The sequence below is a fragment of the Glycine max genome, chromosome 8 (genome assembly GCF_000004515.6).
Source record: "Glycine max cultivar Williams 82 chromosome 8, Glycine_max_v4.0, whole genome shotgun sequence".
In the NCBI taxonomy this organism is placed as follows: domain Eukaryota; kingdom Viridiplantae; phylum Streptophyta; class Magnoliopsida; order Fabales; family Fabaceae; genus Glycine; species Glycine max.
In genome coordinates, this window is record NC_038244.2 from 41237478 (window position 1) to 41264019 (window position 26542).

The window sequence follows — 26542 nt, forward strand, 5'->3', positions numbered from 1 at the left end:
TTATCTAACCTCGATGAACCTTCTTCTGGCCCTGTTAATTTGTTGTTCGCTAGTATTTGGAAGTGGCAGGGACCTTAAAGGATTAAGCTTTTTCTTTGGAAGCTCATGCACGCTCGTCTTTTGACGAATGAGTTTAGAGTTAGCAAACATATGACAAATGATAGTATAGCAAAGTTCTGAGTTGTTTCTCCAAAAGGCTAGGCTATTGTAATGTGATATTGGCTGAGCTTTGGAGCTTGAAGTATGGTATTAAGTTGGCCATAGATCTTAATACCCAGTTTTCTTTGTTCGAAATGGATGCACGTGAGGCTGTTCATATGATTGATGTGATCAAGAGTGTTCCTAGTTCTTTGAGACCTTTAGCTGCGGATATCAGGAGGGTGCTTTGGGCTAATGGTTGGCAAAGTTCTATTGTTCACATTAATAGGGAAGCTAACTCTGCTGCTAATTGGGCTGCCAAATTTGGACATCAAAGGAATTGGTCATCTTTCTTGGTGGATGAGATACCCTTTGTTTTAAAAGCTCTTGTTGCTAATGATGTTAGGAGAGCTGCTGCTAGCCCTCTAAGGCTGCCTTAGTTTTTGTTCTTTATCCTTAGTATCGAAAAAAGAAGTGAAACCTTTAAAATTACAATTTTTAATAAATAATAGTGTGTTTCTACTACTAGGACATAGAGCATTTTGGTATGGATAGTGAAATTAAATTTTCTTATTAGCTAATAAAACATCACAGACGATAGACTCCTAGTAGTTTGTTTTCAGCTCTTAATACACTGAATAGCGAGAACAAAAATAAAATAAATCCATGGACTCGATTGAATTTTTTCATGTTTTTGTTTTAAAAATTGTTGTCTAAGATAAATTTCTATTCAATGTTAAATTTTTCATTTGAAATATATCAAGGGGAGTATTGAATTAGGATTTTAAAGGACTATTTTAGCATAAAGGCTTGTAGATTTTAATGATTATATAGGAATATTATGACTTATTAGATTTTTTTACAAAATTTTATGATAGTTTGAATTTTAATGGATTAATATCATACAAATTTAAAGGATTTAAAAGAATTTTATAGATTTATAAGATTTTAAAGAATTCTGTGAATTTTTAAAAACACATTCAAAATTATGAGTTAGTGAAAAAATAATAAAAAAATAATAAAGTTTAAATAAAAAAAAGTAAAATCAATATAATTTTTTTAATCATTTAATAACTAAATTAATTCTAACTTTATATCCTTTTATACTAATTCTTCTTGTAATAACATTTTTTGACTTTTGAATTCAAATAATAGATATAAAATTATAAGTTAATTTTTTAATTTTTTTAATTACTAATAAATTTAATGACATATTTAAATGGGATAGAAGAGAGTGATGAGGATGAAAAATTTGTAAGAGGACTATTGAATTATGTCGATGACGAAATCAAGAGTGACAATAAGAAAAATATTGTGTTGAGCATGTGATTGACATAGTTAATACAAGACAAACATTAATTTAGAAAACAAATGAAAAAATAGAGAGAAGGAGTATATTTGATATTTTTATATTTCAAAAGAATAGAACAAACTTATATGACACACATCTTGAAAAATATGAAAGAGAGAAGCTGATATGTGTGATGAGAAAAAAAAAGTTTGATAACCAATAAAAAAAGAAAGAAAAAAGTATAGTAAAATCTCAAGAGTTTGAGAGATTTTTTTGATAGATATTTTATATTAAGGAGATCTATCAAAATCCTTCTTAAAAAATAATCCACCAAAAGTTATAATTTTTTAATATCAAAATATTTTTTATAATTTATAAAAAATCTTAATGGAATACCACCAGATTTTGTTGTCTTCTTTAAATATCTTAAAAATCTTAATTGAATATCACAAAATATATTTATACCATTTAAAAATGCTGATTGAATACCACAAACATTTTTTATAAAAAAAATCTTTTAAAATTCGTTAAAATTCTAATCCAATACACCCATAAGTTTTGAGAATGTTTTAAAAAGAGTGCTTAAAAGAAATTAAAAAAATAGAAACAGTTGAGAGATATTTTCTCATTCTTTTCCTCTGTTATCTTCATATGCTCTGTTCAAGTGTTTAGAAAACAAATATATTCAGATGAAAAACGCATGCAAATGTGTTCAGAGGATAAACAAACAAGGCATAAATCATTTCCTTTTCTCTTTGGTGCTCTTCTCTATGCTCAAGTGACCCTTTCAAATTTTAATCCATAAAGCTGAAGAAATATAGTAGCAGTAATTTCAGATAATTACGAATGGGTAATAATTATTAAATCAAATACTAGATTACAAGTCTCGTAATTCTTCATGGATCAAGATTCTCTGCAGTAAAATTTTTAACTACAACAATAACCCTTAAAAATGTTTATTTATTCATAAAAATATTTTTTTTTCAAAACTTGTACACCGTTGGATAATAACTGCATGGGGTGCAGTTCAATTCCAAACTCCAGAGGATCCAATTCCATTGTTTTAACGAGCGTGATAAATTTAACTGAAGCATAGTACAACAGAAAACAGACATAAGAGTACAGAAGAGGACAATGACTGCTTAAATTATTGTTTCTTAGAACAAATTAAAAGGAGAGTAGCACCAAAAAGAAGATCACAACAGAGAACAGACATAAGAAATGTTAAATAGACTAGTATAATTGTTGGTTGCTTAAATGGGGTCAGTATTAATGAATGCATTTTAGGCATGTAGTGGGAAACGAAGTGACTGCCAAGCAACATTCTTAAGAACAAAAGGACAATGTTTTTGGTAGGCTTAGTTGTCATGGCGCCACTATAAAACCTATTATCCAGCATCATGGTTTGCAAAGTAGCAGCTTAAATTGGTTGAGACTTGAGAGAGATATCTCCAGGCAAATCAATAGACAATGGCACTGAAATCAGCAATCTCAGTCACATTCTTGTGCTTAGTCTTGTTAGCACTAGGAAATGGTTCTAATGCTGCAAAATTGCAATCTACTGGGGCCAGAATGGCAACTAGGCACGCTGGACGAGGCTTGTGCCACAGGGAACTATGACTATGTGATCATAGCCTTTTTGCCAACCCTTGGCGATGGCCAAACTCCTATGATTAACCTTGCAGGCCATTGTGATCCATACAGTAAAGGATGCACTGGCTTAAGCTCGGACATTGAGTCCTGCCAAGCCAAAGGCATCAAGGTGTTGCTCTCTTTAGGAGGAGGTGCAGGAAGCTACTCAATTGCATCAACTCAAGATGCAAGCCAAGTAGCCACTTACCTTTGAAACAACTTCTTGGGGGGACAGTTGTCTTCTCGTCCTCTTGGCCCCGCCATTCTAGATGACATCGACTTTGACATTGAGGATGGATCAAACCAGCACTGGGGTGATCTTGCCAAGTTCCTTAAAGGGTATGGCATGGCCAAGCAAGGCAAGCAAGCGTTCATAACTGCAGCACCTCAGTGCCCATTTCCTGATGCTTGGATTGGAAATGCCCTCACAACAGGCCTTTTTGACATTGTTTGTGTCCAATTCTACAACAACCCTCCTTGCCAATACAATTCTGGGGCAATTAGTCCCTTGAAGATGCATGGAAGCAGGTAGCTGGAAGTGGTTTCATTCCTTCTGCTGATCTTATTTCCAAGGTGCTTCCAGCCATTAAGGGTTCTGCTAAATATGGAGGTGTTATGATGTGGTCTAGGTATTATGATGCTCAAAGTGGATATAGCTCCTCCATCAGGAGCCATGTGTAATATCCAAACTCATCATCTACTAGCAGTGTGTAATAATACGTGTTATTTATCTGTGTGTATCGGTATATGTTCAAATATTAATGCCTACAAGTATGTTTGGATGGTTCAAATGAATGCTGTCGGAGATGAATGTTGTGAACCATAACAAATCAGCATGCAAGAAATTAAGTAGATTAGAACCATAACATGTTTCCCTGTATTTAGAATTTATTCACTGTCGGTATAAAAGACTGAGGTATCATTATTTATTAATTACCTTCGAGTAGAAAAAGTGAATTAATAACAAATATTAACAATGAATGCACTTGTTAAATATTAGTAAATATTAATTAAATTCTGATACTTATTATACTAAGCATCAATTTTCCATTACCAATTATTTTTTTTTTAAAAAACATTACTAAAAAAAACATCAATTTTCCAATCTTACGTAGTTATAGGTGATAAACTACTTCTACAATAGTAGTAATTTCTAAAGCCCTTTACTATTTCTGGATAAGTTATCATTGTGCTCGAAGAATTTCAAATAGAACTTAAAATTAGTATTGTCACAATTCTAAACCAATTAGCCGGCGGTCTATTACTTTAAGAGAAAACATGAAAGTAGTATATTGAATGGCCTAGTCTAATCTAAAGAGTGTGAATGGTTAAGTGTGGTTACTAGTAAAGAGTATACAACATAAAAAAAGAACATTTAATTTGCTTATATAAAAATATTGCTAATAGAATAGAAGAGGAGTCAATGTTATAGCGAGTGTTTTTAGATCTAGGGTCTTTCTGCCAAAAACTAGTTATAGTTGAAAACAATATCTCATTCACTGAAGCAAATATTTTTTTATTTGTAAGAATCAAAGAAAAATACAAAAAAGTTTATAATAACGAACGCACACTTCTCAATTAATTTAGACCCCCTTACACTCTAGCAAAGGTTTAATATTAACATAAAATATTGGAGCTTCAAATCACATTCAAAGCAATCACAGGCAATTCATGTAAAGAAAAGCGGTTGATTTTTTATTTTGATGTGAGGACACCTTACAGAAAGAAAAATACTCTTCACCAAAAATGTTACTAAAATGAAAGGCAATTTACAGTTTTTATGATCAGCCAATACCCTCTACTTATGACTGGGAGAGGAAGGAGAACCTGTTGCATGTTTACACAGAAAAAAGAAAGTGTATTCTTACATGGTAGCAAAATCACCCCATCCCCCATATTTGACACTAAACATGAGGAAGCTGAACAAACTAAAACCTTGATCAACTTGCCCTTCCCTCATAAAGAACTTCCACTGAACCCCATAATGGAGTAAAATCCTTGGCCACAAAAATGCACCTGCAATCACTCTTCAGCCGAGGCTGCAAGGAATTATAAGAATCCACTGTTCTGCAAGGAATGAGTTTGCCTCTTTTTTTTTTTTTTTGAACAAGGAATGAGTTTGCCTCTGTTTGGTCCAGCTTAAAACATATCATGCATGTCTTGTCAGGCTAATCAAGCTGGAAGGGATGTCAAATATGATGACCTGTGCCATTAGTGTAGTGTGCATCCCTTCACATATCACATGTCTTGTTAGGACTGGGGAGCTTAGATAAGAAATAAGATCAAGAGTGTGCTTAGTGGGAAGACGTAAAATGAAGACTAATATTGTGAGGTTGAGTTTCACTCTGGTCATGAGAGGGTGGAAAATGAAAAAAGGGATATATACCATTTTCAACCATTTCTCAATTTTATTTTATCAAGCATTAGATGATTTTTTCTTCCAAAATTTCAACTTGTTCAATATAGGTTTTCACACTTTCAGCCAAAACAAGCAGTCCCTACTACTTTAGATGGAAGTCTAAATTGATATGTACAGGTATCCAAGTTTCAACTTCCTAATTCAAGCAACAGATATAACTTTAAATGACATGAATTCTATCATTACACAATTTATGAGATACTTCCTAAAATTTTATTTGCTTGAGTGAGCTAATTTATCAAAGAAGACAGTTAGTGATAACAAATAAATAATAAAGAACCATATTCTTATAATGGCACTCAAAATAATCAAAATGAACAGTACATGATCAAGAAGCAACAAAAGGCACCTTATATATCTGGAACTGATCAAGCAGTCTCTCGTGGAGATGGAAGTTCCCTATGCCGGAATAGCTTCAGTAATGCTCTACGTTCACAATCCTGCATAGTTTGATGATGAATACACTTTATAAGTTGCTATGACTACATGACTGCCTTTGAAGCAACACCATAGAGCAAAAAATTTCAGCTATATATATATATATATATATATATAAATCACTCTATATTTTACTTAGTGGAGGGAAATGAGAGGAAGAATGTGTTACTGAATTAACATGACAGAACAATATGACCATTGGAGGCTCAAAATTACGAGAATCGGGAAGTTTTTGCAGTAAACACTTTTATAAATTATCATAACTTATATGCATACAAAGTGAATGTAATCTGCAAGTAGCAGTTGAGAAGGATATCCTTGTCCAATTTGAACAGAAAACACCTTTGAAATAATAGGGCTTACAACAGAGATCACATAATACATTCAAATTTTGAATTTCAAAATGGGTATTGAACAGCATATGCACGTGCGTGTAGGAAGCGCACAAGGTGAGAACATGAGAGAACCTAATCTCGAAAAGACAATCAACAATGGATGGTCAAGATTATGTATTGTTGTATGGTTAAGACCAAATTCCCTCACCTTTGCCCTCTGTGTGTGTGTAGAGAGAGAAGCAAATCTTTACCAACCATGTAAGATTTAATGGTCTACATTTGTTCCTCTCACTCATAAAAATAGCCCTCACTTTATATGGCACTGCACTGAGTGTTTTATGCTTAAATGTGTTAAAAATTCACCTTGAACATATATAGCTGAATTGGTCTCTCTGGATTCATTCTCCTAAGTTTCAAATAGGTATAAGCAAAGCTTAGTTGATCACGAGATGTAAATCGATCAACTTCGTTGAACCAAAGACATGAAAATAAATTTGACATTGGTGTATGTGCCCTGATTATGAAAGAACCCTCAGGAACATCTGCAAAGTGAAAGACTCAATAGTTAGATTATTTTATTATGCACAAGACCCAACAGGTATTCCACAATGAACAAAGATGAAAAGGGTCTCACAACTCGGAAGAGGATCATTTGGCTTTGATGGGTCAACCTTGGGGAGGCCATCAGACTGGTAAAAGTTAAATTGTTCATCAATTGCTGTATGGTTGTATTTATTTAAGCGCTTATTTTGGAGTACCTCCTCCCAAACATTGTGGCGATCATAGTGATTTGAAATGGCATATTCTGCCTTCCTTCGCCACAAAAAATATTCAATAATCAGCATAGGGTCAGAGTTGAGTCGCATCTTGCTGTCAAGCCAAATTGAATACCTACCAAGGAATGATTTTTAAACATCATGGAAATGAGGAATAGAAAGCAAGAAAACTTGGATGCTAGAACAGATTACTAGAACTACCTAGAATGTGGGAAGAGGCGATGTGATAAAAATTTTGGCACCTTGCCAGTTCTCCGCATGTCTTCATATGGCAAGTTTTTTACAACAACTATTTTCCACAAGCCAATGTACCCTCTCTCATCAGGACTGCTTCCTTCTGATGAAAGTTTGGATAGAGTTTGATCATCCAGGAACATAACAAAACAAACATTGTCCTTTGAATATTGACTGATCTGCATTGCAGCAAAGAAACATATATAATCTTTTCCACATAATTAACATATGCTTTATAAATCAAAGACAGAATGCAGTAATGATTAATCTATCAATGAAATATCATAATCACATAATTCAGGTTGATATTTAAGTTCCAGTTTTCTACTACTTCACAGCATAAAATATAGTAAATGAGATCAAGCAACAAGCCAACAAATATTGTAGAAATATTAATTCCAAGGAAGGGCCATAATAATAACACTTATAAACAAATGCATGATCCATTATCACCATGAACAAAGGCAATATTTTAAGAAATCAAATCTACCTAATCACAAAAGATTTGATGTATCAAATGGCATACTTGTGGAATGAACTTTCATTTGAGATCCAACTATCCAAGTCTGCATTCTACAAGTTTCTCCTCTCCTATTAGTTTTTTTACTATATTGTTCTGCTCCATTGCTTATTATTCTTCAAAACCTATGACAGGGGGAGGGTGAAAAACAGAACACATGTAACATAGATCATCTGATTCTGACTCAATATCTTTCATATACATATTACTTTTCTGGCTCCAATAATTAAAACTTTCATCACTTGATTAAACTAACATGATTTTTTGGTTTCATTTCAACATGTTGATCAAACAAAACCTTGACTGAAGACTTTTGTTTATATTATGGATAATGTACAAAATAGCAAAAAATGTTTTAAAATAATTGCAGGATTACCAGTCTACTTGTAGGCCTCCGGAGGAAATCAGAGCTTCCAAAAATGCAAGAAGAAACTGCAACCTTACATCTGTACATATAAGCCTTATCTTTTTCATTTATATCAAATCCAGTGCTTGGATGTCCTGGTTTCCCTTTTACAAAACCACAATGAAGAGTCTGGTTTTTTGCATAAAATGAATTTTCTCTTTCCTCTAGAGTCTGATGTCCTCCAAATCGAGGTTCAAATAAATCAATTTTGGACGTTCTATCTTCATGGTCAACATACTCTAGAGAAAACCATGTGAAGTTCATATAATTTTTGGGTTCAACAAGGCCATCTACTGATTCCAGAAGTCCAACTTCACACGGAAAATCTGAAGCATTGATATTCAAGGAAAATATTGGAGGCAAAGAATCTAGTTAATACTAGACTCAGTTCTATGAGGAACATATAAATCCAAATAATCCTGATAGATCATGAACAATGTTGATTTATTTAGTTGACCAAATTCAAATATTAGCAAGTGATGTAACCGTGGTGTAAAAAATCCCAAAGATTTTTTCTTTTTTCATTTAACTCTGGAAACACCATTTGCATTTGAGATTTAAAAGTAATCAACATAATAACATATGCAGAAGCACACATTATTTGCAAAGTGCTAATTATCATAATGTCACAGCAACAACATCAACCAGATGAATAATCAAGTTCCGCTAGCAAAACAAATATGATTCACATAACACAAAGAAACTCTTTTACTTGATGCTAACAAAAATATATTTGTCATTATCCTAGAAAGAAGAATGCAACACACTCTCCTCCTAACACACTGATTGATTTAAATTTATTGGAAACTACAAAATCACGAGAGTCATTAAATAAGATGTGAGACCCATATTTTTATTTTGTAATTTTCAATAAATTTCAACCAATCAGAGAAAATGTGTTTAAAAGAGTATGTTGCTGGCATTTCTCTCCTAGAAATGTTCCACTATCTATGACAACTTTTTCTTGGACTTGATGTTTACTCCAGCAGCCATCCAGATAGCTGCTCATTTTTCCAATTTTGTAAACTTGCAGATTCGTCCTCTATCTGATGCTTCAGAACTTTCGTTTCACTATTGATTTTTCTAAAAGGGGTTTCTCAACAAATCTTTATTTAGAAATACAGGTTAGGGGATGAAGCATAGAACAGAACTAAAAGTGAAGTTTGACTTCAAATTCATAAAACATAAGTTAAAGATGACTTAAATATGTTTTTGATCCCTAATAAATACCTAATTTTTGTGTTTTCTCCCTAATAAATTTTTGTTTTGCGTTGAGTCCCTAATAAAACAAATTTTGTTTTTGGTACTTGATATTTTGTTTTAGTCCTTGATAAATTAGCAAAAATAAAATTTGGTAATTTATTAGGGAGCAAACACAAAATTCGATAATTTATTAGGGACCAAAAACAAAATTGTTTTATTAGAGACTCAACACAAAGCAAAAATTTACTAGGGAGCAAATGCAAAAATTAGTTATTTATTAGGGATCAAAAACATAGTTAAGTTTTTAAAGATAAATGAGGATCAAGGCAATGAGTCTTACGCTTTCGGCGCTTCCCTTTAGAAGTGTTTCCAACATCAGATACCACAATATTTTCTTTAGACGTATTTCCATCATCAGACACCACAATATTTTCTTTAGACGTCTTTCCATCATCAGATACCACAATATTTTCTTGTAGGTTACGTTCTTCTTGTATACTGTGTGGTATTGTTGAGAACTTGGATTCCATTTTAGCTGTGTAACGAAACCATTGTCAAGAAATACTAGAAGTGAAAATTCATGAAGTAGGATTTCTCTGATACATGAGGGACAGTGGGGAACTATTTGTATATAACCATACAAAGTACCAGAAGAAAAGATACATGTCTCTGTCCTCACCTTGAAAAAACATTTTCAAACCATAAACTGTTAGAAGTATTGAAAGGAGTGCTGTGAGAAGGAAAATCCAGCGTGAAAGCTTGTGTTTGGTAATCCGACCAAACCTTCGACCACGACGTAAAACTCTAGAGCCATGATCACTTTTTTCAAAAGAATTGAAAACTGCATCAACGATGTTTCTTCTCTCAGTGAACAATTCACCATTGGTTCTATGCAGAGCCATTCCAAAGCACGTCCCAAGATTCAGACACAGAACAGTTCATCTGCAGAAAAAAATATAGTTTCCAACTTCTAAGTCACACCAAAAAGGTCACTAGCAAACCATAAATCACCCATGCTGCCAGCTGAAGATCTTATGTAAACTAAACTCATACAACTCAAATCCACGTATGCTTAAATAGTTTTAGATTAAGATGTTAATGCATAATGAAATGTGAAAGCCTTCAATTTAAACCAGTTATTGCCAGGGGAAGCAAGCAGCTGCAGATTATAAAATCACTATCAGAATCAGAGATCAATATAAAAAAAACATGAAAATGTCAAGCTAAAACTTCCTCAACCATCCTTTTAGGTAGAGCTGTCAATTTGGCCCAACCCACAGGGATAGGCCCTGGCCCAAAATGCCCACTTGTAAAAAAGCTCTGTAGTTTAATTTTTCATCAGCCATACTGTTAAAGTTTAATTTTAAATTTACAATAATCATAGCATTTGGTTTACAACCAATGCAGACTCTTCAACGACAGTGAATCATACTCATTCAATAAAAAGCAATTGGGAGTTTTCATGACTGCACATATCATATGTGCCTCTATTAAACTAAATAATAATAAAAATCATATAGAAATGCCATATCAGATCACAGGAACAAAAATATATTAATAGAAAAAAGTAGCAAAAACAGCCGAGTATAAAAGTTATAAAAACATTGAGCTGATCACTGTTATTTACAACTCAGCAAACAAAGTCATAGCAAACATCAGTTATTTTCAACTCAGCAAACAAGAAAAAACTCTATCCTGCTGTTCCATAACCAGATTACAAGTCTCTTAATCACAAAAAAGAGAACCTATATTTCACTCACTCAAGTTAGAAGACATGAAAATAGACTCTAATGTCATGTCCCTACTCTCAAAATGGAATGAGAGATAAAGCTACTAAAAGGCAAACAATAAAGGATCCACCTGAAAAGGTGATCAATGCTGATGCAGCATTCCTGGGAGCTGATGATGGAGCTCCTCCTGGAGATAGCCCATTTGCAGTAGCAGTAGCAGTAGCAGTAGCAGATGCAGGAGAGAGGCCTGCAAGAAAAATTGTGATGATTCAAATCAGAAACATCAATCATGTCAGAAATTGTAAACTCAACAACAAAGATCAAAAGCTTCAAGATCTTTTACACATAAAACAAATAAATTATAGGATGGGAGAAAAACAAGTAATTGAATGGCAAGCATGCTTAATTGACACAGAAGATATATATAGGATGGATAACAACTTTTAATTTCTATCTACCTTATATTTTTATTTTTTAACTAATGCAACTTATTAGAATTTCTCTATGTAAAATTATACAAAGCCATTTATATATTAATATTAAAAAAAAATAATTCATAAACCACTCAATAAGTAAACTCGAAATTAGTAAAGAATGGGTCAACAAGTACAGTAGAACTTGTTCTGTGGGATGTCGGTTAACTTTTTCCCATTGTATATGTCTATAAAAGGCACAGAATAGTAGTAGTTCACTAATGCACTACATGGGACAGAATATATCAGCATCAATAATGTTCACTAGACAACTTTAAGCTTTTTTCTGCTGTGGCAGTATCAGTATAGTTCCAGGCAAATGCACACTAACATAAGAACTTTTGAAACTTTAATCATGGATGTTGATGACACAATCACAAGAACAATTTGAAAATTCTTTATTGTAGCATTACAATTGCTAGGGAAGTATAATATTTCTAGCAGCAGAAATGAGTCCAGACAACAATTTCAAGGCAATACAATTATAAATAAACAACAACCAGATCAAAGTTGTACACAACTACACAAAATAAAATAATCAAGGGACTTGTGTTCCTGAAACAGTGAAACTTGACCTCAATGCCATAACCAATTTATAAACATATTGACCTAGTTTCTTTGATTCACTTGTGACTATTGCTTGTCCCTGTTATCCATGATTGGAAGAAAAATCATATTTATATACTTCACATTTTCCTTTTTTAGGAAAATGAAGAATCTGATATATTATAAGAATGTAATGGTTGAGATTTGAGAAGAAAAGAAAGGAAAGTAAGAAAACACGAAAGGAACAGAACCAGATTAACAACTGAATGGGAAAAAAATATGCAAGCTTCCTAGTGAATATGTTGCTTTATGAACTTCTTTGATAGACATAATTATGACGCTAACTTTACTTTGGACTCATATCTAAATTCTAAACCAAAAAATACTAACTTTGCCAAAGTCTGAAATGGGTCTTAATCTACAACATCAAGTCTACATTTGTTTGTGAAAGTAATTAGAAAAACAAAACATAATGTGTGTGTGTGTGAGAGAGTTGAGGTTAAATTTATATATCCTATTCCTGTTTGAAACCAAACCAACTCTTGCTGTGATACCAGGCTTTGAGGCTAAGCCATCCATATTTATAAATCCTATTCTTGATTGGAACCATTGCAAATTTATCAGTGGTGCATCTACTACCGAACTGAAGGTTTAATTCATTTCAGATATATAATATTATAATCAGAAAAGCAAGAACAGTGACATATAACATTTCATATCAAACAAATTGGGGGGACGAGGAAATTAAAAAAAAGGGGTCACAATTTTGCTTCAGAGGTGATCTTATAAAGTAAACGAAGGGAGTTTTCTGAATTGGGTGGGGGGTCACAATTGTGCTTCAGAGGTGATCTTATAAAGTAAATTCAACTAATGGAAACAGAGAAAATATATTTTGGAGCAAGAAGATTGATTCTGTAAAAAAAAAACATCATAGCAGTAATAAATATACTTACTAGTTTAGATCAATACAACAACAACAAAGCCTTATCCCACTAGGTGAGGTCGGCTATATGAATCACACTATGTCATTTGACACGGTTAAAAACCAAAGTTTCAGAAATATTATTAAGTCTAAGATCTCCCTTGATGATTAAATATTAAATATACACTAGTTGTCACCTGTCAAGCAAAATAAAAAGAAAAAGAGACAAAAAAAGGGTCCAAACGGGGAAGCTCTTTACATAAGGGTCACTACTTGAGCTAATACAGCAGCAAGTAATCGTAGTGGTATGTTAAAAGGTACAAAAAATAAAGATACATTTGCTGACCAAGTTCATACCCCCCCCCACCAAAACCACCACAGTTATTTTTCCTTTCGAGTATTAAAAATTGAAAGAAAAGATCATTCGGATTGAAGCCTGCCATATAGTGTGTATGCATAGTCCCAACACAAATACTGCCTAATGAAGGGCTACCTGCATCCAATGCACCCTAACTTTATAGACAAGGTGAAGGAGGAAGGAAGAAATCACTCAAAACAGCATGTAAAGAAATGGTAGTCACTTATTATGCTAAAAATTAAGAAACGGTTATACTGTGGTTTCAATTAAGAAAATTAAAGTAATAAAACAGAAGCAACGGGAAGGAACTTTAGGAGCACGTGGATTAAAATTTAAAACTGAAAACAAAATGTAACTAACTGCAGAAAATTTTACCCGATATCCAACAATAAAAAATTGAACGAGGTGATGAAACAAAAACATATATACAGTAGTAGCAGGACTATAGCTAATGCAATCGCAAGGAATGTGAAAAATTGTAACATAATGAATGAATTAAAAAGGTGAATAAAAGTAATAGCGAATATTGAATAGACATGACATATATGCTTCGGTTTTCTATTTTCACATATTGCCACAATAACACTTTCTTTTTCAAATGATTTAGCCATTTCATGCAATCTCATGAAATAAAAAAGCCATTTATTTCACAACAGACATAGATGATATGAGGGAACAAAACTTACGATTTTTCCCTACCCATTTAGCATTCAAGCCTTATAAAAACAAACCCATTTGCACACTGCAAGTACACGACCAGAGAAACCCAGAATCGACCCAAAAGAGCAAAAAAAGAAAAGAAAAAAAAATAGTGTAGTTAGGGTTAAGGTAAGAAGAGAAGCATGTACCGGTGGTGGTAGTGGCGCGAGATTGCAGAACCCTTTACTGAACGCGTGGGATTCGTATATACGTGCAGGAAAGGTTGATTCTTTCGATATGCAAGGAACCTAAAAATCCAATAATAATGGAGCAGCTAAGTCACAAAAAAAAAACCCGGATCCTTGGAACAATCGAAAAGGGAGAATCAACATGTGTCTGTCGAAATTATTCGGAGAAACTGAGGATCAATTATGGCTGATGATGATGATGCATTGCCGGAGCATAAAAGCAAATGTATGACTCAAACATCACGATCCGCACACTTTGGAAGGCAAAGTTTCCATTTTTTGCCCGTTTCAGTTTCGTTTTCTTCACTTTGTGTTTGTGTGTTTTCTGAGCTTTCTTTCTTTTTCCTGACACCGACAGTGTAACGCAGCGTTTTTCGCTCGTGGGTGAGTCGGTGATGATACGATGATGCTCTTTCGATCTATATGCTAATGTGTGGTACGTGCTTATTATAATAATAATACGATGGTGATGCTTTTTTTCCGATTCTGTGTTTTCTGTTTTTGTTCACATTGCGTTAATCGGCTTTGTTAATTGAAAATTTGGCATGTGTATTAATCGACGATGTAAATTTATTAATGATATTTGTTGAGTTAACATGCTATGTTATTAATTGAAATATGCTTATAAGTACTGCTAGAGTTCACATTGTGTTAGAGTGAATTAAGTGATGCAAGTAGTAGTAGTAGATTATTAGATTTAGACCTGTCTAAAATAGGTGTATTTTTGCATATGATCAATTAAAGACTGCATTAATTGAGAGTTAATAGATTTTTTTATTAAATTTTACAAAGAAAAGTCTAACAATGCATCATGTATTCTCTTTCTCTCTCTCTCACACACACACAAAATGCATTAATTGAGTAGTGAAGTTTTGAATATTGATTTAAATTTAATAAAAACTATAAAATTACAAGAGAGATCATTAAAACCTAGAATATATTTTTGGTTTCTTATTTTTTTAAAAAAATTCTTTCTTTATCTTATAAAAATTTGTTTTAGTTTTTTATATTTATAATATAATGTAACAACGAAAAATATTGATGTGACATCAAATCTTTGTCCGGTTGTAAGGTTCTAGATATAAATTTTTTGAGGATTAAAAATAGAATGATTATTTTAAAGACTAAAAATAGAATTTTTTTTAAGTGACTAAGACCCATCAAAATAATTATCAGGGACAAAAAAATCATAAAAAAATCGAGATCAAAAAGTTAATAAATCTGTTTTTAAACGTGTACATACAAATAATCGCCCTTATATGTAAATGGTTGGACAATTTATATATATATATATATATATATATATATATATATATATATATATATTAATGTATTTTATTTTTGTTTTCAAAACATTTAAATATTTAATTTTATTATTTTTCCTCGCACTTTTTCATTTACTAAAATGCCGTGTATTACACGGTTCCAATGCTAGTTTTTAATAGAAGCTTTTTTCTTATAATTTCTTAACAAGTGCCTTTAGCATTACCCTTTAAAAAATTCCTAGAGGATATTGTGAAATTAAATAATTAATAAATCAAAGAATTATCACAGAAAGAAAAAAAAAAAAGGGCAAAACGGTGTCGTATAAAAGTCTAACAAAAAGCAACTACAATGACTTATTTTGTGTTAACAAAGCCGGCGGCAACAGAGTAGAGAAGAGTGGGCAAGAATGGCGACGGAGATGGAAGAACTCGTCTCCTTTCTTTCTTCCACGTCGCCTCAGGTAATAAACTCTCCAATTCTTCTTCGCTTTCACTTTTTTTTTGTTTGATTTTATTTTCATAAACTCTTACCATCAAGCTCGCGACTACATCAATTGGTGTGAGATTATTCTAATTTAATTCAAAGTTTGAGTTTTGGTATGCAATTACGTTAAATACTCGGAGAAAAAACTTTAATTTTATCCGATTCGAATAAGATTCACTTGAACATAATTCTGTAGTGTATACCCAAAAAATTTCAGAAACTCTTCTATTTATGCCCATTATTCACACGTGCGGCTTCTCGTTTCAGATCACAAAAGCCGCCGTTGACATAGTCCGCGGCTTAACCGGCTCCATGGAGGGCTTGCAGTCCCTGGCAAATTACTCAAACGCCCTCTTACCCGCTTTGTCTCGCCTCTTAACGTTACCCAAGGTAACACACATACATGCTACTATTGATTCGATACCGCCACCACTTCTACTTATGCTAAAACGGCATGTCGTTTTTGCAGGAGGTTTCGGAGGCTGCTGCGGAGGCGCTGGTGAACCTGTCGCAGAATTCGAGCCTCGCGGAAGCGATGGTTGGAATTGGTCTGGTCAAAACGACGATGGATGTTCTGTACAAGCCCGAGTGTAGCATTGCTCGCTTGCTTGTCATGCTGTTGGTCAACCTCACTCAACTCGAAGCTGGTGCTGCTTCCTTGCTTCAGGTGCGTGTGATTTTATTCAATTAAATAAATATATTTAAAGTGTACTCTGGCATCCAATCACAAACCCTCATGTATGATAAGTTTGTTTGACTTTATATATAAAAAGTAATCACAATGATGATTTCTAATTGGTTGACAGAGTTAAACTACTTTATGCGTAAGTTAATTTGTAGAAGTTTTCTTATATTGGTTTCTCCAAAAGCTAATTTTTAACTTATGCATAAGTTAATTTTAGCTTACTTTTTTCATTTTATCTTCTTATTTTATTCTCCTATAATTACTTCTGGAGAAGTTTATCCAAATAGACACTAAGAGCGGTTGAAGTCTTAAAGAAGGTGTCTTAGGTCTTGTTTGAATAAATTACTTCGCAAGGAGAGAATAAGAAAAGAAAAAGTGAATTAAACTTCTCCTGTAAGTTAAAATCAATTTATGCATTTTAACTTTTATAGAAGTTTTCTCATCTAATTTCTCTAAAAACTGAAGTGCATCGATTGATTTTAACTTATGAGAGTTCAATTCATTTTACCTTGTTTTTTTTTCTCCTATAAGTGTTTATGGAGAAATTTATCAAAACAGGACCTTAATCGTTATATAGTGTTGTTAATGGGATATTTTTTGTGATTGTCAGACTGAAGATGAGAAGGTGCATGGTTTATATGTTATGAAGCTTGTGAGATCATTTTGTAGAACCTCCCATGAGAGTAATGGTGAGTTCTTCTCAACTTAGTATAATAGTTATGCTTAATTTTGTAGAAGCACTCTTTACATCTGTGTGTTTTCTGTACCACTGTAAGTTTTCCATGCCTTGTGTGTCTGTAGATAATGGTTTTTAGCCCAGTGGATCTTGTGACATGTTATTGAATTCTGAACAGTTTTCTCTATGGACTGAAACACCTGTATTGGAGAGTTCAGATTCAAAGACATGGTTTCTTTATGAAATAACTATATAATAAATATAGGGAGACACAAAACTTGGCTGTTCAAAGCTTAATTATTTTATTTTTGAAAATTTTCTGCACCTTTTAGATGGTTGTTGTGATTGTTGACAATTCTCTCCTAATGCTGATTCAGCGAAAGTGTTTTTTTACCAGATGATGCTTTTGAACATGTTGGTTCAATACTTGTTAACATCTCAAAACAGCGGAAAGGGAGGGAGCTTCTACTTGACCCTAAACGGGGTCTCTTAAAGCAGATAATCAGACAGTTTGATTCCAACAGTTCATTGAGAAAGAAAGGGGTATGTGCAATAAATGCACTCTAAACGATTTCTGTTTCCCAGCCTTGGGTAATGTTTGAACTGTTTTATTTTTAATTCCATTGGTAAGTACTTTATATTCATTTTAATCTGATTTTTAAACTACTTTTGAAAGAAGTGGTCAATGGATGATTTAGTTGCATCCTCAAGAGTTCTTTTCTGATGAGCTGATGCTCAATTAAGCATACATTACAGGCACATGGACTGATGCTGCTTTTGAAGTTGGTATTAGTTAATAAACTTTTTTGCCCTAAAACAGTATTCTTATAACTGAGTATAACCTATCCTCGGTATTGTTTGGTTCTTGTTGAATTTCCACTTTACGGAACTGTTTATGTAATTATGGTAACAGTAACATTGATTTTTGTGATTATTTTCAGTTACTATTTCTAAAGGCTAAGCCAACATGGGCAGCTCTTTACTAGTCAATTTTTATTGCATGCAACTTTTCTCATCTGAAAATTGTTGCAATATTTTATTGCTTGCAGGTCTCTGGAACTATTCGCAATTGTTGTTTTGAAGCTGAGAATCAGCTACAAAATTTGCTTTTGGTATCAGAGTTTCTCTGGCCTGCATTACTTCTTCCTGTAGCTAGCAACAAGGTTACATGCTTTACTTTTTCTGACCTCGTAGCATTCTTCTGCATATTGAGGAACAGATTTTCTCCAACGTCATCCACTTTATTTTTAACTACTTGACAAAGTGAAGCTAAACTATTTTCAATTTAGTAACATCAGTAGTTTACCTGAGCCTGACATCTATCATTGCATCATGAGTAACTTCTTTGATGTGTATAAAGATTATATTAGTTTGTCCATCTAATATTTTTGAGGTCAATTATGGAAGGCAATCATAAGCTCAATTTATTAAAATCATTTTATATATTTTATTGTTCTTGGAACTTACAGCTTCAGAATGTAATCTTGATTAATTAATTTTTATGCAGATCTACAGGGAGCAAGACAGATTGAAAATGCCACTTGAACTTGGGACTGCACTCTCGATTGAACGTGAACCAGTTAATGATCCAGAAATTCGTATTCAGGCATTGGAAGCCATATACTTGATCATATTACAGGTAAATTTGAAAGTTTTGCTTCTTTTCTTTTGGCTCGTTTCGAGTGGTTTTTAGTCTTGAGTTTCAAAATTTTTAAAAATAAGAATCAGTTTTTAGTTTTAGTTTCAAAAGAATTATAAACAAGTTTTTAAAATATAATTTCAAAATTAGTTTAAAAGTGTGTTTGTGTGGTGGTGATGACAATGCTGATGTCATCAGTAACAATAGCTATAGAGATATCAGTGATTGTCGTGGTGACGGTGGCAGTGGCGGCAGCGGTGGTGGTGGTGGCCATGACAATGTTGTGGTGGCAGCCAATGGTGGCGATGTTGGTGTTGTTGGTGGTGATGGAGGTGGTATTAGCTGTGGTTAGTGACGGATCCAAAAATATTATGTTGTGGGGACAATACTTATATTATAAATTAATTTTTTATATTGAATTCCATATTACAAGAACAATTTATAATTACACTTGTGTATTACATTAAGAGGGTTTTAAAAGTTTGTGGGGACAATTGTCCCCATTGTGTCTCAAGTGGATTTGTCCCTATGGTGGCGGTGACGAAGGTGGTATTAGTGGAGGTGATGGTGGTGTCAACAGTATTGGTGGCAATGATGATAATAGTGCCGGTCATGGGGTGGTGGTGGTAGCAAATGGTTGCAGTGTGGTGGTGACAATGACAATGGTAGTGATGGTGACAGTGTTGGCGGTCGCAGTGGTGGTGGCTACAAAAGGTGTCATTATCAAATGTGGGAAATGTTTATTTTTTTATACAAAACTCTAAATTCACAACTTTGTTTTGTTTTGAAAATGAGTGTAAAAATGTTTCGAAAATGATTTAAAAACCATTTCAGCTCCATTTTTGTCAAGCACGTTTTGTTTTGAAAATTACATTTGAAACCCAAAAACCAAAAACTTGCAATTACCCCAAACGGACCCTTAATTATATTTTATTTTTCTTTTTCCTTTGTTACCTATTAATTAGATCAGACTAGATTTGAATAGAAATGTGTTTTGAAATCTAGCAAGTACATTATCGGAATTAAATAGTGTAACTCAGTGCTCAAACAATATTAGCAGGAAAGTTACAATTATCTTTTTGTCTTTTTGGTATATTACTTGTTTTATGAATCTATTACAAACCCAGAATTGTGTCAAATCTACTTCATATCATATATATAAGTCTACTATAAGAATCTCTCTTTCTCCCCTTATCCTGCCTTGGGATTAGTGTTGGAGATGATTACTTTTATCCTTAGCAAGAGGGAGCTTGATAAATGGCTGCACCTGCAAAGAGTTTTTGGCTTAATTGGTAGGAATTTAAATGTTCCCACTGTACATTGTTATTGATTTGTTTTGGATTAGGAGATCAAAGATTTTATCTGAATCTTGGCGTAGGAAACATGTATGTTACACGTTTTGACCAATGTAATTTAATAATATGTATAACTGTATAACAAACTGATCTTAATATTCTTTTTGAAACTTCTATCAATCGTCGTTTCATCAATGATTAATACAACTTGATTAAGATGCTTTCTGTATGTTGTATCAATATGTTATATGTTATAATGCAATAATTTATTGCTGGATTTTATTAATCCATTTTTTTCACACGGCTATTTACCCTATCAAGTAATATATGGCTTTGACTTTCTTGTCAACTGGTCCAGTTTTCATGTATTTCAATGCTGAGATATATTGCTTCTCAATGCATCAAATTTATGCTATGAGCTTTCATTGTTTTGCAGGAGGCAGGTCGAAGAGCCTTTTGGTCTGTAAATGGACCTAGAATAGTTCAAATCGGTTACGAAGACGAGGAAGATCCAAAGGTGATGGAAGCATATGAGCAACTGGGATCCTTGGTAAACACATGTTTTATTATCAGTGTTGTCTTCTTGAATCTCCTCCCCCATCTTTCTCTTTTAAATATATAGCTAAATAATCTGCATATTTTTGAATCCATGTTTTGATCAGTTGGTTCACAGTAGCAGTGCAGAGGAACCACTCAGTGATACCACAAAGTAGTTATTTTGTATTACCATCAATTGACCCTGCAATATCTCTCCATAAGAACTCTGTAATACTTATGAGGGTCATTCATTCCAAGTCAAATTTCCATTTTGAGGTTAGAATTACCAATTTTAGAAATATGTAAATTATGCGGCTCGGAGTAGTTAGTCAAAATTATTTATACACATGGCAGAATGAGTGAAAGATGTTCTCTTGATGCAAAAGTTCAGTTTGCTTCTTCAGTTTCTGTATTTGGAATTTTGAATTCTCTAAACTGCAGGTACAATATTTCACTTTGGAGAATCCCGTTTCTTATGTAGCCTGTTTTCTTTGGATTATTAGTAATCATTCATTTGGCTGGTAAACGCCACTGATAATTCCCAGCACCTGTGTCATTAGTGTGCATTTGGTTGGAGTATTTGAGAATTTTAAAGAATTTAAAATTTAAGAATTTTAATTGCTTTAATTGAAATTTTTATTTTTTAAATTCTTTTGTTTGAATAAATAATGAAATTCATTCATTTTTAAGATTATGTTTGGATAAAGTAACGAAGTTATTTCATTTATAAAATTTATTGTTTTAATAAAAGAAAAAAAATTCATATTGTAAATTTTGTATTTGGACAGGAAAAAAAAAGATAGAAGAGGAGAGAACGCGTGAAAAAGAAAGTCTTCCATACACTGATAAACACCACACTAGTACGTCACATTTGCGCATAGCCACTTAGAGAATGACACCTGAGTAAAATTAAAAATTAAAAATTAAAAACTCATTATGTAATCTAAAACTAAAAGAACGTGAGTGTGACATCCTCCTCTCTTAATTTTTAGATAAACTAAAAGATATGGAGATAAGAAAGAAGAAAAGAGAAGAGAGATTTTTTTAAGAAAATTTTGATTTAAGGATAAAGTTTTAAATTCTTAATTTTCAATTAATTAATTATTAAGTTTTCCTGTTAAAATTCTTAAATTTTGAATTTCATTAACAAAATATATAAAACAGCAAATTTTAGTCTAATTTTAAATTCTTCTCAAATTTTCTTTTCCCTCTTTAAAATATTTTATTCAAACACATGCATCCTTAATGACTACCAGAGTATCATTGTAAACTCATCTCCCTTCGTATACCAAATGTGATTTACATATTTTTATAGATACAAAGTCTATGGTAGATAATACCAAAAAAAAGAAGTCTGGTAGATATGTGGGATTTATTTTTGTTTTTAAGAAACTATTTATATTAAAAATATTTTAGATTAAATTAAAAAATTAAATACTTTTTTAAAAATGAGAAATATCAGTTTAAATTGGCCTTTTACAAGAATGAACAAAAATATAAAAAATTGTTTTTAGTTTTATTGAAATATATGATTTTAGTATATTTTATTACTTATTTTATCATTTTTTTATTTGTATTCTTTAATCTCTTACTAATTGTGTAAGGAAATCTAAAATTGACAAAATAATAATTAACGCTCCATTATGTTCTCCTTTAAAATTTCAATTTTTTTATATAAAAAATGAATGCTCGAGAAAAGGAGGAATAAAAAATAAAATATTTATTATATTTCTTAATCATCATAATCTTAAAACATACTATAAAAGAAATGTAAATGGTATTTGAATGTTGTTTTAACCTCTGTTATTTAATACTTTGATATCTCTCTTATTGACCAATGTAAATAAAGAATTATAATTATGAAAATGATAATTTTTTATATTAAACTTTTAAAATAAGATATAAATAGAAACGAAACAAAATTTGTTCTAGAACAATAGACAAACAAACGAAAAAAAAAATCAACAAAATGAGATGAAAAAACATTGTATAGTAGAAACTCTTTAAATTAATACTCGGTAAATTAATAAACTCTCTAAAATAATAAATTTGTCCGGTCCTAACTTGGATCAATGTAAAAAATTGAAAAACTCGATAAAATAAGATAATAATTTTTCGTAAGATCCCTTTATAATTTTTGGTCCCAAGAAAATCATAAATTAATAATTCATAGAAATTGAAAAAAAATATATTACACTCTATTGAAATATAATTCAATAGTTGTCTGTTTTCCTTTAAAGTTCAAGTCTATTTGAAACTCATCTCTAACTTCTTATTACATCCAATAGCTCATGTGTTGTATTTTTGTATTGTATCATAAAGTTGTGAAGAGTGTTCAAAAGTCATTATTGATTTCCAATGCATATAAATATAGTACTTACTAATTTACGTTGAGTCCCAAGGTTTGTTACAACGTAATTCTAAGAGACATAAACTAATTTGTCTTTTATTAAAAACTCTTTAAATTAATAATTATTAATTTATCAATAAATTAATAACTCTCTAAATTAATAAATTTCTCCGAACATTATTAATTTATAGAGTTTTAACTGTATATGTCATGAAATTGACAATTTGTCTTGTGTTGTGTGTGTAATAGTGCAGTAGAAATTAATCCCAATTAATCTCACAACAGTATATTTATGCATGGGACAATAGAGTTTGCATCAGAGTTCACAGAGTTGCTTGCTCCAAATGTGTTATGCGATTTAATTGTTCCATTAGGCCTTAGGTGATAATGGAATATTTAATAGGATTGTTTAAGTAACAATGTTTCAATCTCTATATTCGATAAATAATTTTCGTTCCGTTACCAAGAGAAGGAATTTATACATCAGGATTTTATATGCAACTAGGTGAGAAACCACATCTCAAATCCTTCATACACATGCTGCTCTCCCTCGTTCTCATTGCAATCTTCTATTAAAAAACAAAATTTCCGTGTCCATATATGAATACATCAAAAGCATATTGTGACCCATATCATATCAAGTGCCTACAAACAAAACTCAATTTGACAGCAACCCAAGATGCTAATTGAACAAGTCGACATAAAAAATGTATTGTTATGGTTCACAACCGACAAAACCAGCAAACAGAACAACACACCCACACCCAGCAAACATTCAAAAGCTAATAACATAAAAGAAATTGAATCAAAACAAAGATAAGGGATAGAAGATGAACACAAGTAATTACGTGCTTCAATCACAAAGAACCTATATCCACAGGAAGGAAGTGAATCTAATATACCATGGTGCAAGAGTTACAAAGATCTTTATGTACAAATAAAATATTGCTTGATTCTTTGGTTATTGAGATAACAACATCAAGGATCCCCAAGTTTCACTCTATCTCTCTCAGACACCTCGATCTTCCTCTCTTTCATTATGATTACATAAGGAAATACTCATGTTCATATAACACTCAAGAAAACAAGCTATCAAAGAAAAACTACCAAATCAGAAAAAGTAAAAAAAGGTACTTGTTGGCCACCAAAATTAACTTATCAGAAAACTGTCCCTAAGTAACTTGACAGCTTGCAAACTATTAGAGACACATGTTCTCATGTATTGATGTTAAACTCAAATGCTTATCATCTACAGTAGAATAATAACAACAATAACCCTGATTTATTAAAAATATGCTAACCGTGAGGACTACATGTTTAAGATTAAGATGCCTCAATAAAAAATAAAGGCATTTACAGCTTTTAGTTGACTTGGAGAATATGACAATAAAAATACATGACAACACACAACAAGCAGCTCACAATGCTAAAAGGGGTGAAAATGAAAATGGATTTAAAATTAGATGACTATAGTGAAAATTAGATGACTATGTGCTTAAAGGGGGTGAGAAAAAAAAACAAGATGGTTGAATTTGTTAAATATTTTGACAAGTAAAATTTACTTTGTTAATCTCTTGAGGGTTACACTACTACAAAAGGTTGTTTTTACGATGTTGTTTCTAAGGCGGTTATGAAGGACCATCTTAGAAAAAACGCGGTAGCATTTTTGTAATTCAGGGGTCAAATATTCAAATTTAGGATGCACATTCTAAGGCGGTTATAAATAACCGTCTTAGAATGTAAAGGTCAAACAAGTCAACGACGGGTAACAGAATAGACCGTCTTTGTATTTTGGCTAATATTTTCGTTTCCCGCGTGCGCCCCTTGAATGTAGTTGCGAACATTTTCCAAGCCCAACCAGTCTACCCCGCTGTGCCCTAGCTGAAACCCCAAACACTCTACCTCGTCCCAAAAAGCAGTAACCCGTGAACCTTGTGGACCTCGCGCCGTGAAGATTGTTGGTGTGGAGCTCGCGCATTGAAGATTCCTCATACTACATTTATTTCATATCCTCAAATATCAAGCAAATGTAGCATTTAAATAAGAAATGCAATATGCTTTGTTAATGTAGTTTCAATTGATTTTTTCAATTTTGGTTTTTGTGGTTTGGATTTTTAATCATAGGTGAAAATGGTCATTGGTGATAATGTCAAAACTGCAAAAGCAATTGTTGTGGAATGTGGAATACTTAATTCATACGCTGATGCTACAGAGCCAAACATCATGAAATTCTGGTTACGTTATCTCATTTTTCTCTTTATTTTAAAGGTTTCAACTATCATTCCAATGCAGATGTTTTGGTTGTAATGCAGTAAACTAGCTTTTATTCTTTTTTTGTAATTCTATACATTTTGGAATATAGGTTTCAACTATCATTCCAATGCAGATGTTGTAACAATGAATATCATGATCACGATGCAAACAACAAAACAAAAAAGTGCCTACAAATTACATTGAAGATTAGACATCTTTAACTAACAACTCTTAAGCAACAACTTAATAACCACTTATTAGCAACCAATAAAATTGTATCCCACTAAATAATGTCAGCTACAAGATTAACAAAAGAATACACTCACTTCTAAAAGAAAAAAAGAAGGAGAAACTGAAATAATTTTTTTTTGTAAGTTAAAATTAGCTTATGCATAAGCTAATATGTAGAAATTATCTCTTATTAACTCTTCTAAAAGTTGATTTTAACTTATGCATAAGCTAACTATGGGAGAAACATTTTTCATTTTTCTCAAATGGAACCTTAGGTGAGAAACACTTGTCTTCTCCTTCTTATCTCTTTTTAATGTTTAATTTCGGCTCATTTATCCATTTCTAAATTCATTTAACACAAATAAAAAGAAAATGAACAGTTAAACCCTAATTCCATATTATCCATATAGGTTGAACTCAACATATCATAAACATAAAAAAGAAAAAAAAATCATAATCAAAAGCAAAAGCAAACTTGTACTATAGTAAAGCTAGGACAAATCAAATCTAGTGGAAATTAGAAGAAACCAACTTTGTTGAACTCACTATGATGATTATATGATTAAAGTTTTCAACTTTCTTAATTTTTTGGCATATGTAATTAAAGAATATAAAAAGGCAAACCTTTAGCTGCTACAAATGCTGGTACAGCTAGGAGCTAATTTATAGTGATTCAATCAATCACAATGATATACAATACCATTCACCACCTCTACACCAAACAAGTACACCACATAGAATGAACACATGCTAATTCATAGACAATTTTTCCTTAGTTCATATTCATCTCATTATAGTTACAAGTTAAAACATCCTAGC

The 26542-nt window shown here is 32.2% G+C and overlaps 2 protein-coding genes and 1 pseudogene across 5 annotated transcripts; 2 read left to right on the plus strand and 1 right to left on the minus strand.

Moving 5' to 3' along the window:
* Positions 1-2369: 2369 nt before the first annotated feature.
* Positions 2370-14738, minus strand: LOC100807624 (probable hexosyltransferase MUCI70). Of its 4 annotated transcripts, none has more exons than XM_006585958.4 (10): positions 14270-14738; positions 11253-11369; positions 10072-10334; positions 9733-9927; positions 8160-8515; positions 7231-7442; positions 6888-7144; positions 6617-6795; positions 5830-5920; positions 2370-2514 (listed from the first exon to the last, which is right to left on the minus strand). In XM_006585958.4, the coding sequence occupies exons 3-9, from the start codon at positions 10292-10294 to the stop codon at positions 5849-5851; spliced, it is 1494 nt and encodes a 497-aa protein (XP_006586021.1). In that variant the 5' UTR covers positions 10295-10334; positions 11253-11369; positions 14270-14738; the 3' UTR covers positions 2370-2514; positions 5830-5848. The 4 variants fall into 4 exon arrangements, with proteins under 4 accessions (XP_006586021.1, XP_006586022.1, XP_014634838.1 ...); XM_006585959.4 differs by lacking the exon at positions 2370-2514 and adding an exon at positions 4778-5290 and having other exon boundaries at positions 6888-7066; XM_014779352.3 differs by lacking the exon at positions 2370-2514 and adding an exon at positions 4778-5325.
* Positions 2511-5165, plus strand: LOC100795044 (acidic endochitinase-like; annotated as a pseudogene).
* Positions 14739-15803: 1065 nt separating the features above from the next.
* Positions 15804-21427, plus strand: LOC100795580 (protein FAM203A-like). The gene is made up of 9 exons (NM_001254331.3): positions 15804-16034; positions 16325-16447; positions 16527-16724; positions 17353-17431; positions 17816-17961; positions 18468-18581; positions 18926-19057; positions 20789-20902; positions 21015-21427. The coding sequence occupies exons 1-9, from the start codon at positions 15981-15983 to the stop codon at positions 21063-21065; spliced, it is 1011 nt and encodes a 336-aa protein (NP_001241260.1). The 5' UTR covers positions 15804-15980; the 3' UTR covers positions 21066-21427.
* Positions 21428-26542: the final 5115 nt, after the last annotated feature.